Source organism: Rhinichthys klamathensis, unplaced genomic scaffold (genome assembly GCF_029890125.1).
Source record: "Rhinichthys klamathensis goyatoka isolate OS25496 unplaced genomic scaffold, OSU_Roscu_1.1 h1tg000168l_1, whole genome shotgun sequence".
NCBI classification, from domain to species: domain Eukaryota; kingdom Metazoa; phylum Chordata; class Actinopteri; order Cypriniformes; family Leuciscidae; genus Rhinichthys; species Rhinichthys klamathensis.
The window spans coordinates 193,347-207,018 of NW_026606699.1; the positions used below are offsets into that span (position 1 = coordinate 193,347).

The 13,672-nt window shown below is 40.4% G+C and overlaps 1 protein-coding gene across 1 annotated transcript in view; it reads left to right on the forward strand.

The window, feature by feature from the left end:
- The first annotated feature begins 675 nt into the window (after positions 1–675).
- Positions 676–13,672, forward strand: part of myom3 (myomesin 3) — an 83,298-nt gene continuing 70,301 nt past the window's right edge. Inside the window, exons 1-3 of the mRNA XM_056259408.1 lie at positions 676–874; positions 3,918–4,044; positions 9,691–9,795. Coding sequence (XP_056115383.1) covers positions 3,938–4,044; positions 9,691–9,795 — 212 coding nt within the window. The 5' untranslated portion in view covers positions 676–874; positions 3,918–3,937. The remainder of the gene's footprint in view (positions 875–3,917; positions 4,045–9,690; positions 9,796–13,672) is intronic.

Below are 13,672 nucleotides of genomic sequence, written 5' to 3' on the forward strand. Positions count from 1 at the left end.
CAGTGTTTTACCATACTGTTTTTTTAATAACTAATAATATTTCAGCAATAATCCACTCAATGCTGTGCTTTATAGTGATTTTTAACACGGTTAAGGCATTTCACATCATGTTTTACAATGAGGCAGATGTTGCTCTTTCATTTATTTGGAGATGTTTCATTCAAGCATCCACTTTGTCTTAGAAGTCAATTAGAAGAATCAAAAATAGCCACAAATGAGTCAAAAATGGGCAAATTGTAGAAATAGCAGCCTTTGGTCTCGGGATGTTGAGATCTTTGATTGCAGTCTTGTACTGTATCTTGAGCACAGTTTGAGACATTATTGAGATCTATGGATTTGTGGTCATTTCTAAATCAAGTGATGATGCGATTTTAGACAATGCGAGCGTCATCTGATCTCTTCTGGATTGCTCTTCGCAGGGTTTAATGGTGGAGACCTGAGCATTTTATATCGCTGAGATCTTGATGCATTGTTTCCATAGATCTCTTTTCCCACAGCTCCTCTATCCCACATTGCATTGTCCCATTGTGTCATTCCAGGTCTTCTGTCTCTTGATCTCACTGTAAGTCTATCTGGATGCTTTGAATTGATCAGTGGTCTTGCTGTGTGTCTATATTTACCACCTTGAGGAGGAGGAGTGAGTGTGTGTGTGTGTGTGTGTGTGTGTGTGTGTGTGCTGCTGGAGGTCATCCTCACCCGCAGAGACCGTGAGACTGAGAGGAGAAGCTGAGAGCATTACAGAAGGTGAGACAGCAGGAAACGATAAGGAGAGTTTAACAGAGCGCCGGTGGAAGAGGGTGAGACAGGTGAAGGTCGAGGAGGAGGAGAGACGGAGACACGTCGTCCTGCTGATCATCTGAAGGGCCTGTAGAACGTGAGTGGATTTACAATGGAAAAAATCTGTTTGCAATTTTCTTGTGCTCTTCAAGAGACTCTGCTCTAGTGTGTGCTTGAAGATGCTTATTAGCTTTTAAATCGGCGGCTCTCCATTGGCGTCTGTTCTGAAAAACACTGCCAAATACTAAGGGTCTAAACTATTTTGCTGCAGATACGCTGCTTTGAATAAAAGAGTCTGAAACACGTTTGACTTTGAGGGCATTTTTCTTTTCTTTTCTACAATGATATTATGTCGGGTTACCAATCGATGTCCAATGTGAAACCTGGATCCATAAAGCAAAACTAGGAACTGCTGATTTTAATGATAACCCCCTGTTCAATGTCTTGGTAAAATGCTGATAAATGCCATTTTACTTAAATGTCTTGGTTTTCAATCGTGATATTTTATGCCAATAACACACTTGTTAGTGAATTTTGATAATGCAAGCATCAGTATTTCTATAGCTTATACTTAAAGTTGAAGTGGTAAAATAACTATAACTAAAACTGAAATGTTATAAAAACTGACATATTTTAGAAAAAAACGAATAAAATTACAAAAACACTAAAACTTTAACTAAAATTAAAATAAGACAGAAAATAGAAAAAAATATCATATTAATAACACAGAGGCCATTATTTATTTTGCATTGCGACATTATTTTCATGTAGATAAGTTAAGCTCATTTTACTCCCAAATTTGTATTACTGTGATGCAAAAAATAAAATAAAATATGAAATAGTGTTCAACAATTATTCTAACAAACCATTTATCTCTTGACTTGAGTCAGTACAAGCAACCATCCGCACCACTCACATTTTGTTCATAAATTGTAGAAACCTAACTAACATTTAGTGGAGCTTCTTTGCATTCCCGTTTCTCAAAACAGCTGCCATTGTGAACCGAGCGCCTGGGAAGCAAAGATGAAAAATCCTGCCGTTTGGAGTTTATGGAGTTATTTCTCATAAGCCCGTTCATCCATCGCCTCCAGAGAGTTTTCTCCCCAAGTCTGTTTCCATTGGCCTATATGCGATCTCTCTCTGGAGGGGCGACGGGTTGCTGTTCGGCTGATGACAGATCAATTTTAATATGCTGCAAAGTGACCTTTTGTACTCGGTCTTCAAACAAAGTCCTGACACGGGCACTATAGGATCTAGTTTGAGAGCAAACGTCTGGGACAGGAGACACTGTCATTCGGAAGGCCTTTGCCTCAGATTTAATCTGGTTAAACCTGAGGGGAAACGCATTTCTCCGTCTATGATGGTAACGCAGGTGGTTGTTGCAACTTTCGGGTAAATGAAGCCATCCTTCAAACGCGACCTGATTCTGTTAGGTTCGGCGAGGGGCGCGTGTGCCATCGGGACTGATTTATGACTGCGGGACTCTCGTGGGCTGCATTGAGCCTCAAAACTAATGAATTATTATCCTCACAATAGCTCACAAAGGGACTTTTACCAGGATTCTGACACAATGGATGTCCCTCTTCTCCTTTCAGCTTTTACCTGATGGGGTGATTGGGTGAAACTCATGAAAACGGGTCACATTTCACCCAGGAAATTCTATTTTGCATTTCAAAGATTGTTACATCACATTCATTTTGGTTTGACTTTATAGATATTTTTAATATTATCTCATATTTTAGTCTGCTGTCACTTTAAGACCTGACCATTATTCTATTACACATGCTTTTACGTTCACTTAAAACATAACTGACTGTGTTTACGTAAATACTCGCTAAGAGCGGCATTTTGTCTTTATTTTGTGTGTATTTTTAAGTGCAGTAAGCAGCGAAAAATAAGTCAATGTAGTACTGAGAGGCGGCTTTATCCACACACTTTGGGTGTGAGCACAAAATCCGCTAGTTGCAAAGTTACTTATAGATAGTAGAATGTCTTGTGGACCATTGAAATAAAGTGTTACCTTTGTTTTTATTATTAATTTATTTTTAAAATGATTATATATATATATATATATATATATATTACATATAAAACAATTTATACATAATTACATATTTTTAAATACATTAATAACATAAATTAATTTGTATATAGCCTAAAAGAATATAAAAATATATATATATTATATACATTTATTCTTACATATTTTTTTATGTCCATATGGTTTTTATTAAGTTTATTTAGTTTTAGTTAGTACGGAAGCATATTGAATTCACTTGAAGAAAAAAATCTACTCTGTTTTTCTGAATTAATGAGTTAATTATCTCAGAATTACAAGATAATTTTTCATGGAAAAAAAGTTGTTGCTGTTTTTCTGAATTAATGAGTTAATTATCTCAGAATTACAAGTTAATTTTTCATGGAAAATTTTTTTTGCTCTGTTTTTCTGAATTAATGACTTAATTATCTCAAAAACTCCGAAATTCAGAAAAACAGAGCAAAAAAAATGTTCCATGAAAAATTATCTCGTAATTCTGAGATAATTAACTCGTTAATTCAGAAAAACAGAGCAAAAACTTTTTTCCATGAAAAATTATCTCGTAATTCTGAGATAATTAACTCATTAATTCAGAAAAACAGAGTAGATTTTTTTCTTCAAGTGAATGCAATACGCTTCCATAAGTTTGTGCTTCAGATTCAACTAAACATGAGAAATGTTAACTTGACTTGGTAATTGTTTATTTTATTTCAAGTAGGCCTAATGATGTTTTTTTTATGTTTTAACAATAATAACCCTGAATGGCCTAAAAACAGGCTTCAATTCTATGCCAAAAAAGCAAAAAAAAAACTGGACATGAGATTCACTCTTTTATTGTGTTGGCAAGCCCACATGTAGATTGAATAGTGAGATGTAATGTTTTGCATAAGTCCTTCATATTGCTGGTGTTCTGTAGAAGTATGATTTTAGTTTTTCAGTTTTTCTGGAGGGGGCCGTGACTTCCCGTGTACCGTCACTGGGCCGTGTCTGGTGTTGTGGATATGACAGATCGCTATCTGTCGGTGTGCAACGGACTGGTGTGATTCTCTTTCTCTAAGTGCTTCTGTCCTTTTGACAGCTGTGTCGTTCTGCTCTGATGCAGGTGCTGCTGAGAGCTTCGCCATGGCAACCAAAATAGTAACACAGCGTTGCCAGGAAGAGCAGATGGACCAGATGTCTCACAGCATGGAGATGTCCTCCCAGATCAAGAAGAGAAAGTTCAAATCCAGGTAGAGCCACACTGACCCTCGAAGCACGCCATGAGCATTCCCCCGCGTCACGCCACTGGATGCCGTGAACATTCACACATCCCAACTTTAGGAAACAAGTGTAAATCACCAGCTGAATTAGCAGAATTAATTAGTGAATCTCATTGACACTCGCTCGGTTTGCTGTCCTTTCAGAGAGCAGCTGTGCAAACACACGAGGTCTTATCGGCTCCAGTTCAGCTCTTCTAATGGGACGGGTGTCTTGAACGGAAGGATCAGCAAAACACGAATGTTTTTTCATTTTTTTACATGCACTCAAGAAAATATTTAGGCCTAAATTTAAGATTTATATATATTGGAATTGCATATAACATTCCCATCCATTTGGATTACAGTTTTAACATAAACTAATAACTTAATGGGATGCATATGTGTCAGTCATGAACGAAACGGGTACGTTTATGCTGATTGGGGAATGTGATTGTTTAAAGAAAATCAAATAGATGCAAACGGCTATGGGCTATATGCACGCATAACTTCTGCGTTTGACGCAAGGATGCTCTCGCGTTTCCGGTTGGGGAGATTTAAAGCGGAGGAAACCCGAGGAAAACGGGATTATAGCAGAGTCTTCAAAATTTACTGTCCTCTCGTCTTTGAAACGAAACTTTAATACGTTTAGATGTAATTTTATATATAGTTATGTTTATTTAATATAATAAACAAAGAAGCATAAACAAAATGAGGGGTGTCTGTTTTGTCTGTTTTTTGTGGCTAACGTTTCTTTAGTATAGCAATAGAGTATAAAAACCAATATAAATTCTGGGTATAGCATTGGACTCTACGATCGGCGGAAGTAATCCAGCATCCTTAGACCTTCACCGGAAATACCGCCGTGCATAGAGCCCATTCGTACGAATTTTATGAGGTGGCTAATTCGTACTAATTCATACGACCTCACTCGTACAAATTCGTACGATTTTTGCTAATTCGTACATATTTTACGAGTTACCAAATTCGTATGAATTCGTACGAATGACCTACCCCTGACCCCGCCCCTAAACCTACCCACCACGTGGGTTTAGACAAATCGTACAAATTCGTACGAGTGAGGTCGTATGAATTAGTACGAATTAGCCACCTTTTAATCACTCGTACGAATTCATACGAATTGGTCGCGAGATAGCGTTGTAATAACCTATGCCATTATGTTTTTGGGTGCAGACAAATATGCCTTGCATTAAAGTTTATTAGTATAAAACTGATTGATCTAAATGGATGGGAATTGTATATGAAATTCAAATACATAAATCTAAAATTTAGGTTTAAATATTTTTTGGGTGTAGCTCATGTTGGCAAGCTTTAAAAATTGACAAACAATATACTCTAAAAGTAGTATATGAGTAGTATGTGAATAAAAGCCTAAATTCAATCTGTTCGATCGAGTCTCTTCATGAAATCTTGACTAAATACATTGACAAATTTTGACAATCTCTTTATGAGCTTCTTGAACCGTCAAAGAGGTAGTTGCGTAGCTGTCAATGGAGGAACAGAAAGATCTTCATTTGTGTTCTGATGACGAACAAAAACAACATAAGGACAACATGAGGGTGACATGATTTTCATTTTTGGATGAACTAACCCTTTAATTAATAACAATGATTCATTACTGTGCCTTGTTTGGGATCATGTGTGTGATGGTCTGTGGAGATTACATGACACTTACTGATGGGGAAGGCAACTGTGTTTCACCCTGACATGTGCTGGAGTTATTCTGAGCTCACTGAGGCATCGCAGCCATGGCAAACTCCCAGGTGTACACTAGCGTTGTTGACGGACACATTTATAACAATAGACACACACACACACAAGTTCTTTCCCAAAACCTCCAGGGGTTAAACCCGTTAAGGACATGTACCTATGCATCATGGTTGCATTTGTTTGTACCTTGTACTATAATTTATTGTGTTAAAAAAAATGCATGTTAATACAGCATAAGATAACCTAATTTTCTTCATGCAATTATTTTTAGGGTCAAATATGACCTGGACTTATTATTTTATGAGATTCCCACCTTTTAAGGCATCCTATGTTCACTCCTGAAGATGCCTTGTTTTGGCCAAATTTATATTAATGCATTTAAGTGACTTACAGCCAAATTCAAAGGTTTCTTTTGTGGAGAATACAATGGCAAAATGCATTGCAAGTTTGCAACACACAGTGAAATAATGTTTATTAGAGTATCTTAGCAACATAACTATTCAAATCAAGTTAAGTACGTATTTGGATGCATCGCGAAGGCCGTTAACTGACAAAAAGCTTTGTTTACACTTCACACAATAGTATAATAATGTTTCCCAAAGTTTGCTTCGGTTACTTTAACTTCTCTTCTGGCTTATTTGACAGTCAAAGCTTATCAACAGTGTTGGTATGCTATATCTATTTTGCCCATTGGCAATTCTTCACTGAAGCTTACACAATTACTTTAAATAACTTCCTTCTTTTCTTTTGTTGGCCTGTCAGAGGGCATTTTAGATCCGCAAACATACAGATGAACTTCTGCTTTAATCACACGTGTTCCTCTGTAAGCGGGAGGGTCGTTTAATAATGCATCTGAGTCTGAATCTGAGAGTCGCTGTTTAAATAGACACTGATCCACTTTCCATTGTGTCCCACTGGATTGACTGACTGACTATTTCTGCCTTGAATCCTATCGGATTTATCATTTTTACGAGATGAGCGCACATGAGCGTGTTGTAAATACCAGTGAGGAACTCTTTGAGCTCCAGCTGTCCGTATGGTAGCGTGTCAATTAAAGAATCATGGGCAAAGACCAATATGTTGTTGTAATTTATACTCATACTCTTGATGAAGTGTAGCAATCAAATTTGAGAGAAAATAATACTACTCTGTCATTTATCTAGAGAAATATGAAATGAGACACAACATTTGCTAAACAGGTTTGCTTTATTTTGATGGAATGCACATCTCATAATGATATTGACGCCCTCTGGAAACAAGCACATCTCTTTTAAATATAGTTCTGGTAGAGCAGCAAAATATGATTTGTTAGAAACTCTTAAAAATAACTAATATATTCTCCACTAAAAATATTAATGCACTTTACAACCGAGGAAGGAAATAGGAAAATTTAAAAAGCAACTAATAATTATTATTTTTGTGAAAAAACATTTTTTCATTACTTGTTGGTAGGTTTTAATTGTATTTATTTATTTTAGTCATTTACCTTTTTAGATTTTTTTTTAATGCTCAGCCTTTATAAAAATACAGTAAAAACAGTAATATTGTCAAATATTATTACAATTCAAAACAAGCGTATTCTATTTTTAATACATTAAATTGTTAACCCAAAAAATTTGAATTATGCCATAGATTTTTTTAATGTTTATTATGGTCACCAAGGGTGCATTTCTTTAATGAAAAATACTGTAAAAACTTTCAATTTTGAAATATTATTACAATTTAAAAGAACTATTTTCTATTTAAACATATTTTAAAATGTAATGTATTCCTGAGATGCAGAGCTGAATTTTCAGCATCATTACTCCAGTCTTCAGAGTCACATGACCCTTCAGAAATCATTCTGATATGCTGATTTGCTGCTCAAGAAACATTTATTATTATTACTGTCACTTTTGATCAATTGAATTGCTTCTTTGCTGAATAAACATTTTTTTTAAATCACTGACCCCAAACTTTTGAACAGTAATGTAAAGTTTTATATTACTATAAAGCTGAGTAAATGTACAATGACAAACGCATGCATAAGATGTGAAACTGATTTATTAAAGTGTAATTCTAAAGGACATGGACTGGCTTACACAAAACACCTGGCGAAGTGAAAATCACCTTTAAACCGGTCTGAAGCAGCACATGAGCCGACGCACGTGTTAATCAGCAGGTTACTCAACCTTCGCTTCAGTGTAGATTTCATTTTGTCTTATAATCAGAGTCAGTCTGTCTCTATCATCTGAGAAAGGAGCATGCAGTGGAGACTGAATCCAGGCCGTTACGCAGGAGGGCTGATCTGAACTGATAGAAAGGCTCCTGTGGGCGCTGATCCACTAAACCCTTGCAGACGCTGAGATACAAGCCAGACGTAGATGGAGAACGGCTGGTATTCACACCTGTATGGATTTACATTTGGATCTAGAAATTGAAAATAGAGTAATATTAATGACATTGGATAATGGTGTTGAAAAACAGGGCTTGAATTTGCCAGAGTTCCCGTCTACTTTATTTAGCGCTGTTGCTGGTTCCGGAATTATTTTTCCATTCATTTTTTTCCTTAATGCATAATAAGCCATGAACTAAACCAACCCACTATTAGGTGAATCACAACATTACAAACTAAAATGTGTTCAAAAATCAGACAAAAATACATGACTGTGAACTTATCAGCTTTAATGAGAGAAAGAACAAACAATACGCTGATTTCACGCAGCCGCCATTTTGAAATGGCTCCGGTGGGAAGAAAACCGGAAGTGCTGCCTTTAATCATGGGAGAGTCGCGAATGCGATGGCGTATTGTTGTGTTTAATGTAGAAATGAGTTATTCTAAAAATGTACATACATTTCTTTCATACTTTAGACTATATACAGTGAAATTCATTTATAAATAAAAAAAAAAAATTATATATAATTGAGAACGTAAAAAAAGATCGCAGGAACGAACTATATACATATCCTATATTGGATATTAACATCCAATAGTGTAAATCGCGGCAGCAGCTTCAGGTTGGTAGTCCAAGGCATTGTTGTTTATCTGTACTTCGCGGGGTTCTTCCCACCGGAGCCTCGCTTTCGATTTCAAAATGGCGGCTGCGTGAAATCAGCGTATACCATGACACATTGCAAATAGAATTGAAAGCAATGGAGAAATATAAAACTTCATTTAAAGTTGTTGATTATATCTCCAGAAGCAATATACTGTATTTTAGGTTTATTGTATGCTCCACACGGAGATCTGATCTCTCCATCATCGAGTCCATCTGGGATTGCATGAGGAAACAGAAACAGATACAGACTAAATCCAGAAGAAAACGCCGGCAAAAAGAAATCGACCTGAAATGAATTTGCATTTCCTTCAGCCTGAGGCTTATTCTTTTCACTTTTGGTGTGAAAGTTCTTTTACATTTGCTAAAAATATAACTTTTATTTGTTGCTGTTATTTTTTTTTTAAAAGCAAGCCCAGCCCAGACAAGAAAAAGTAATATAACTTTTCATATAAAGTAACACAATTAGTAACTTTTTTAGGGAGTAACACAATAGTAATGCATTACTTTTAAAAGTAACTTTTCCCAACACTGCTGCTAAATAGATGAGTATAATAGAGTAGAAACGTCTTTGTAAGGTTGTAAATGTTGTTAACAGATGCAGAGCTTTCCATGCGAGTGACAGAATGACAGAAGCACATCAGTGCAAACGGCTTTCTGTCAGAAACTCTCTCACTCCATCTGTCTCTTTTCTCTCTTCTCCACCTCATGGTCTCAGGGATGCAGCTTAAACACATCATGGCAGCTATAGCTCAATTATAAGAGTATGTCACATATAATGTACACATTTGTGCATGCAAATATATTGTGAATATTCAGTATTTCACCCACCCATGATGCAATTGTTTTTTATCTTTGCGTTGTGTTTGAACAGTGATGAAAAAGCCTCCTTCAGTGAATTCTATCCCATCATTCCTGGAGACGTCATGTCTGTCAAGGAGATCCTGACCGGGCCCAAGTTCCCGCGCCACAGGACATGGTACAGTGAGAGCTGAAACACACACACACACACACACACACACACACATATTGGGTTTTCAGGTTTAATGGGGACATTCATAGGCGTAATAATTTTTATACTGTAAAAAACTGTATATTCTATCCCTTACCCCTAAACCTACCCGTCAATGAAAACTTTCTGCAGTTTTAGTAAAAAAAAAAACATAATTTAGTGTGATAAACTGTTTTCCTCATTTTTTCCCCAGTAACGTAGGGTATACAGAACCAAACACACACACTCACACACACACACAGCAAATAAAACGTCTCGGGTTATGACTATAACCCTTGTTCCCTGAGAAGGGAACGAGACACTGCGTCGAGAATCGACTCTTTGGGGACGCTCCCTTAGCGTGCGCCTCTGAAGTATGAATGAAACTATTCCAATCCTGATTGGTGTTGCGTCATGACGTAACATGTGACGGCATAACCGGATGCATAAAAGCTACGCCGGAACAAACACAAACTAGCCTAGCGATGAAGCAAGCCGCTCTCAGGCCTTAAGGGGCTTGGCAGAACGACGCAGTGTCTCGTTCCCTTCTCAGGGAACAAGGGTTATAGTCATAACCCGAGACGTTCCCTTTCGAGGGAACTTAACACTGCGTCGAGAATCGACTCTTTGGGGAACGAGTGCCCACTAGGCCACGCACCGAATAGGCCTGTCCCGGAGTGAAACTGTCTAGGCACTCAGCGAGGACTAAGCACGTGTGCACCAGGCGTACTAGGAAGGTGGAGACTGTAGAACCTAATAAAAGTATGTGGAGTAGCCCAACCGGCTGCCTCACAGATCTCCTGTAGGGGTACTCCCGAAAGAAGGGCCCTAGAGGAAGCCATGCCTCTAGTTGAATGAGCCCTCACGGCTAAAGGTGAAGGCAAGTTGCGCACCTTGTAAGCCTCAGTAATAGCTTGAACAATCCAATTACTAATAGTCTGCTTGGATGCCGGGAGCCCCTTCTTAGGTGACCCAAAACATACTAATAATTGGTCCGACCTTCTCCAAGAAGAGGACCTCTCAAGGTACACGCTCAAAGCTCTGACGGGGCAGAGCAAATGAAGCTTCTCTTCTTCTGCCGACACATGAGGTGGAGGATGGAATGCCTGAAGGACTGTAGACCGAGCCGTACTAGATGGAACTTTAGGCACATAGCCCGGACTCGGGTGCAAAAAAGCTTTTACTCTGCCAGGGGCAAACTCCAAGCAAGCTGGTGTCACTGCCAGGGCTTGGAGATCTCCCACCCTCTTAAGTGAGGTAATAGCCAAGAGAAATACCACTTTTAGCGTCAAGTCCTTAGGCGAAGCCGACTGCAAAGGTTCGAAGGGGGCCAGGGATAACCCTTCAAGAACTATTGCCAGGTCCCAGGTAGGAACCCTGGACCTGGTTGTCGGTCTCATCCTCCGAGTACCACGGAGAAACCGAATGACCAACTGGTGCCTCCCCAGAGGCCCCTCACTCAATGGTGCATGGAAAGCCGCAATGGCAGCCACGTACACCTTAAGTGTGGAAGGGGAGAGACCCGCAGAGAAACGATTTTGAAGAAACTCCAGAACTGAAGCCACTGGGCAGTTAACTGGATCTAACTCCTGTTCTCTACACCAAGCGGAAAAAACATTCCACTTGAGGCCATATAATCTCCTAGTAGATGGAGCCCTAGAACTAAGTATGGTTTCAACCACTCCGGCTGATAGACCAGCATCTAGGTACTGAACCCCCTCAGAGGCCAGACCCACAGCTTCCACAGCTCTGGGTGAGGGTGGAAGACTGTGCCCTCCGCTTGAGACAACAGATCCCTCCTCAGAGGAATCTGCCATGGCGGAGCTATCAGGAGTGATATTATGTCTGAAAACCATACTCGGGTCGGCCACCTTGGGGCAACCAGAAGTAAACTGATGCCCTCCTGACGGACCCTCTCCAGGACTCCCGGAAGCAGAGCGATCGGGGGAAAAGCGTACAGGCGAAGCCTCGGCCAGGCCTGTACCATGGCATCCAACCCCTGTGGGGCTGGATGTGAGAGGGAGAACCAAAGTGGACAGTGGGACGTCTCTCGAGACGCAAACAGGTCCACTTCCATCGGTCCAAACCTCTCCCATATTAACTTCACCACCTCTAGGTGAAGTCTCCATTCCCCGGGCCTCAGCCCCTGCCTCGACAGGATGTCTGCTCCCTGATTCTGAACCCCCGGAATATACATTGCTCTGATAGACAGTATTTTCCCCTGGGACCAAAGAATAATCTGATGCGCCAGTCTGCACAGAGGGCGCGATCTGAGTCCCCCTTGTCGGTTCAGATAGGCTACCACTGACGTATTGTCTGATCGTACTAATACATGGTGACCTTTGATGTCTGGGAGGAAGCTCCTCAGAGCCCTGAACACAGCCATCATCTCCAGGCAATTTATATGCCAAGAATGATGATGGTCCTGCCACAGACCCCTGGCAAAGCGGCCGTCCATGACCGCGCCCCAGCCAGTGAGGGAGGCGTCTGTCGAAACGGTTTTCCGGCGACAAGATACTCCCAACACTGGCCCTTGGGACAGGAACCAAGGTTTCTTCCATATTTGTAGAGAACGAAGGCATCTGCGCGTTACTCTGATCATACGAAACGGATTTCCCTTGGGAGAAAACCCCTTGGTTTTTAACCACCACTGAAGGGGCCTCATGTGTAGAAGGCCCAAAGGAATGATGTTGGATGCCGCTGCCATGAGGCCCAGCATTCTTTGAAATTGCTTTACAGTGATGGCTTGGCCTAGCTTTAACCTGGATACCGTCCCCAGAATTGACTCGATACGTGCGGGAGACATTCGTGCCTGCATCGTAATCGAGTTCCACACGACTCCCAAAAACATCGTGCACTGGGATGGTTCTAGCACACTTTTCTTTGTATTGAGTCTCAACCCCAATTTCTGAATGTGGCCAAGGACGACATCTCGATGCCGAACTGCCATCTCCCGAGACTGAGCCAGAATGAGCCAGTCGTCGAGATAATTCAATATACGAATGCCTTGAAGTCTCAGTGGAGCAAGGGCTACATCCATACATTTGGTGAATGTGCGGGGAGAGAGAGCTAGGCCGAACGGAAGAACCCGATATTGGTAAGCTTCGCCCCCGAAAGCGAACCTCAGGTATCTCCTGTGACATGGAAGGATGGAGATGTGAAAATAAGCGTCTTTTAGATCTATCGTGACAAACCAGTCCTCGGACCTGATCTGACTCACGATTGCAGGAATGGTTAGCATTTTGAACCTGAACCTCCTCAGAGACCGGTTCAAAACCCTGAGATCTAAAATTGGCCTTAACCCCCCATCCTTCTTTGGAACTATAAAGTACCGGCTGTAAAACCCGGACTCCCTGTCCAAAGGAAGAACACGTTCTATGGCTTCCTTTAGCAGCAGAGTCTGTACCTCCTGTTCCATCACCTGAGCCTGCTCTGGAACCACTGTAGTCTGCACTACCCCTGAAAACCTGGGGGGGCAGCGCGCGAACTGCAGTCTGTACCCTGATTTTATTATATGCAGGACCCATGCAGATATGTTGGGAAGATGATACCATGCCTCTACAAAATCTACTAGGGGTACCAGCCTCTCGAGACTGGCCTCTGGTGTTTTTCGAGCATCTTTCTCGACTCCCTGAAGCGGAATACCGGCAGGGTGTAGTCGATACGGCTTTTGTGACCATAATTGATGCTTTTTCTTTATTAGAATATTTTCGCTGGAAAGAGATGCGGCCCGAAGCGTCGTGGACGGCGGGCAACATACATCGTTTCCTAGAGGGCTCCGCTGCGAGAACAACCTCGGTTGCCCTACAGCGGAGGGGACAGCCCTCAGAGGTCCTACCACTTCGGTTAGGACCTCTTCCCCGAA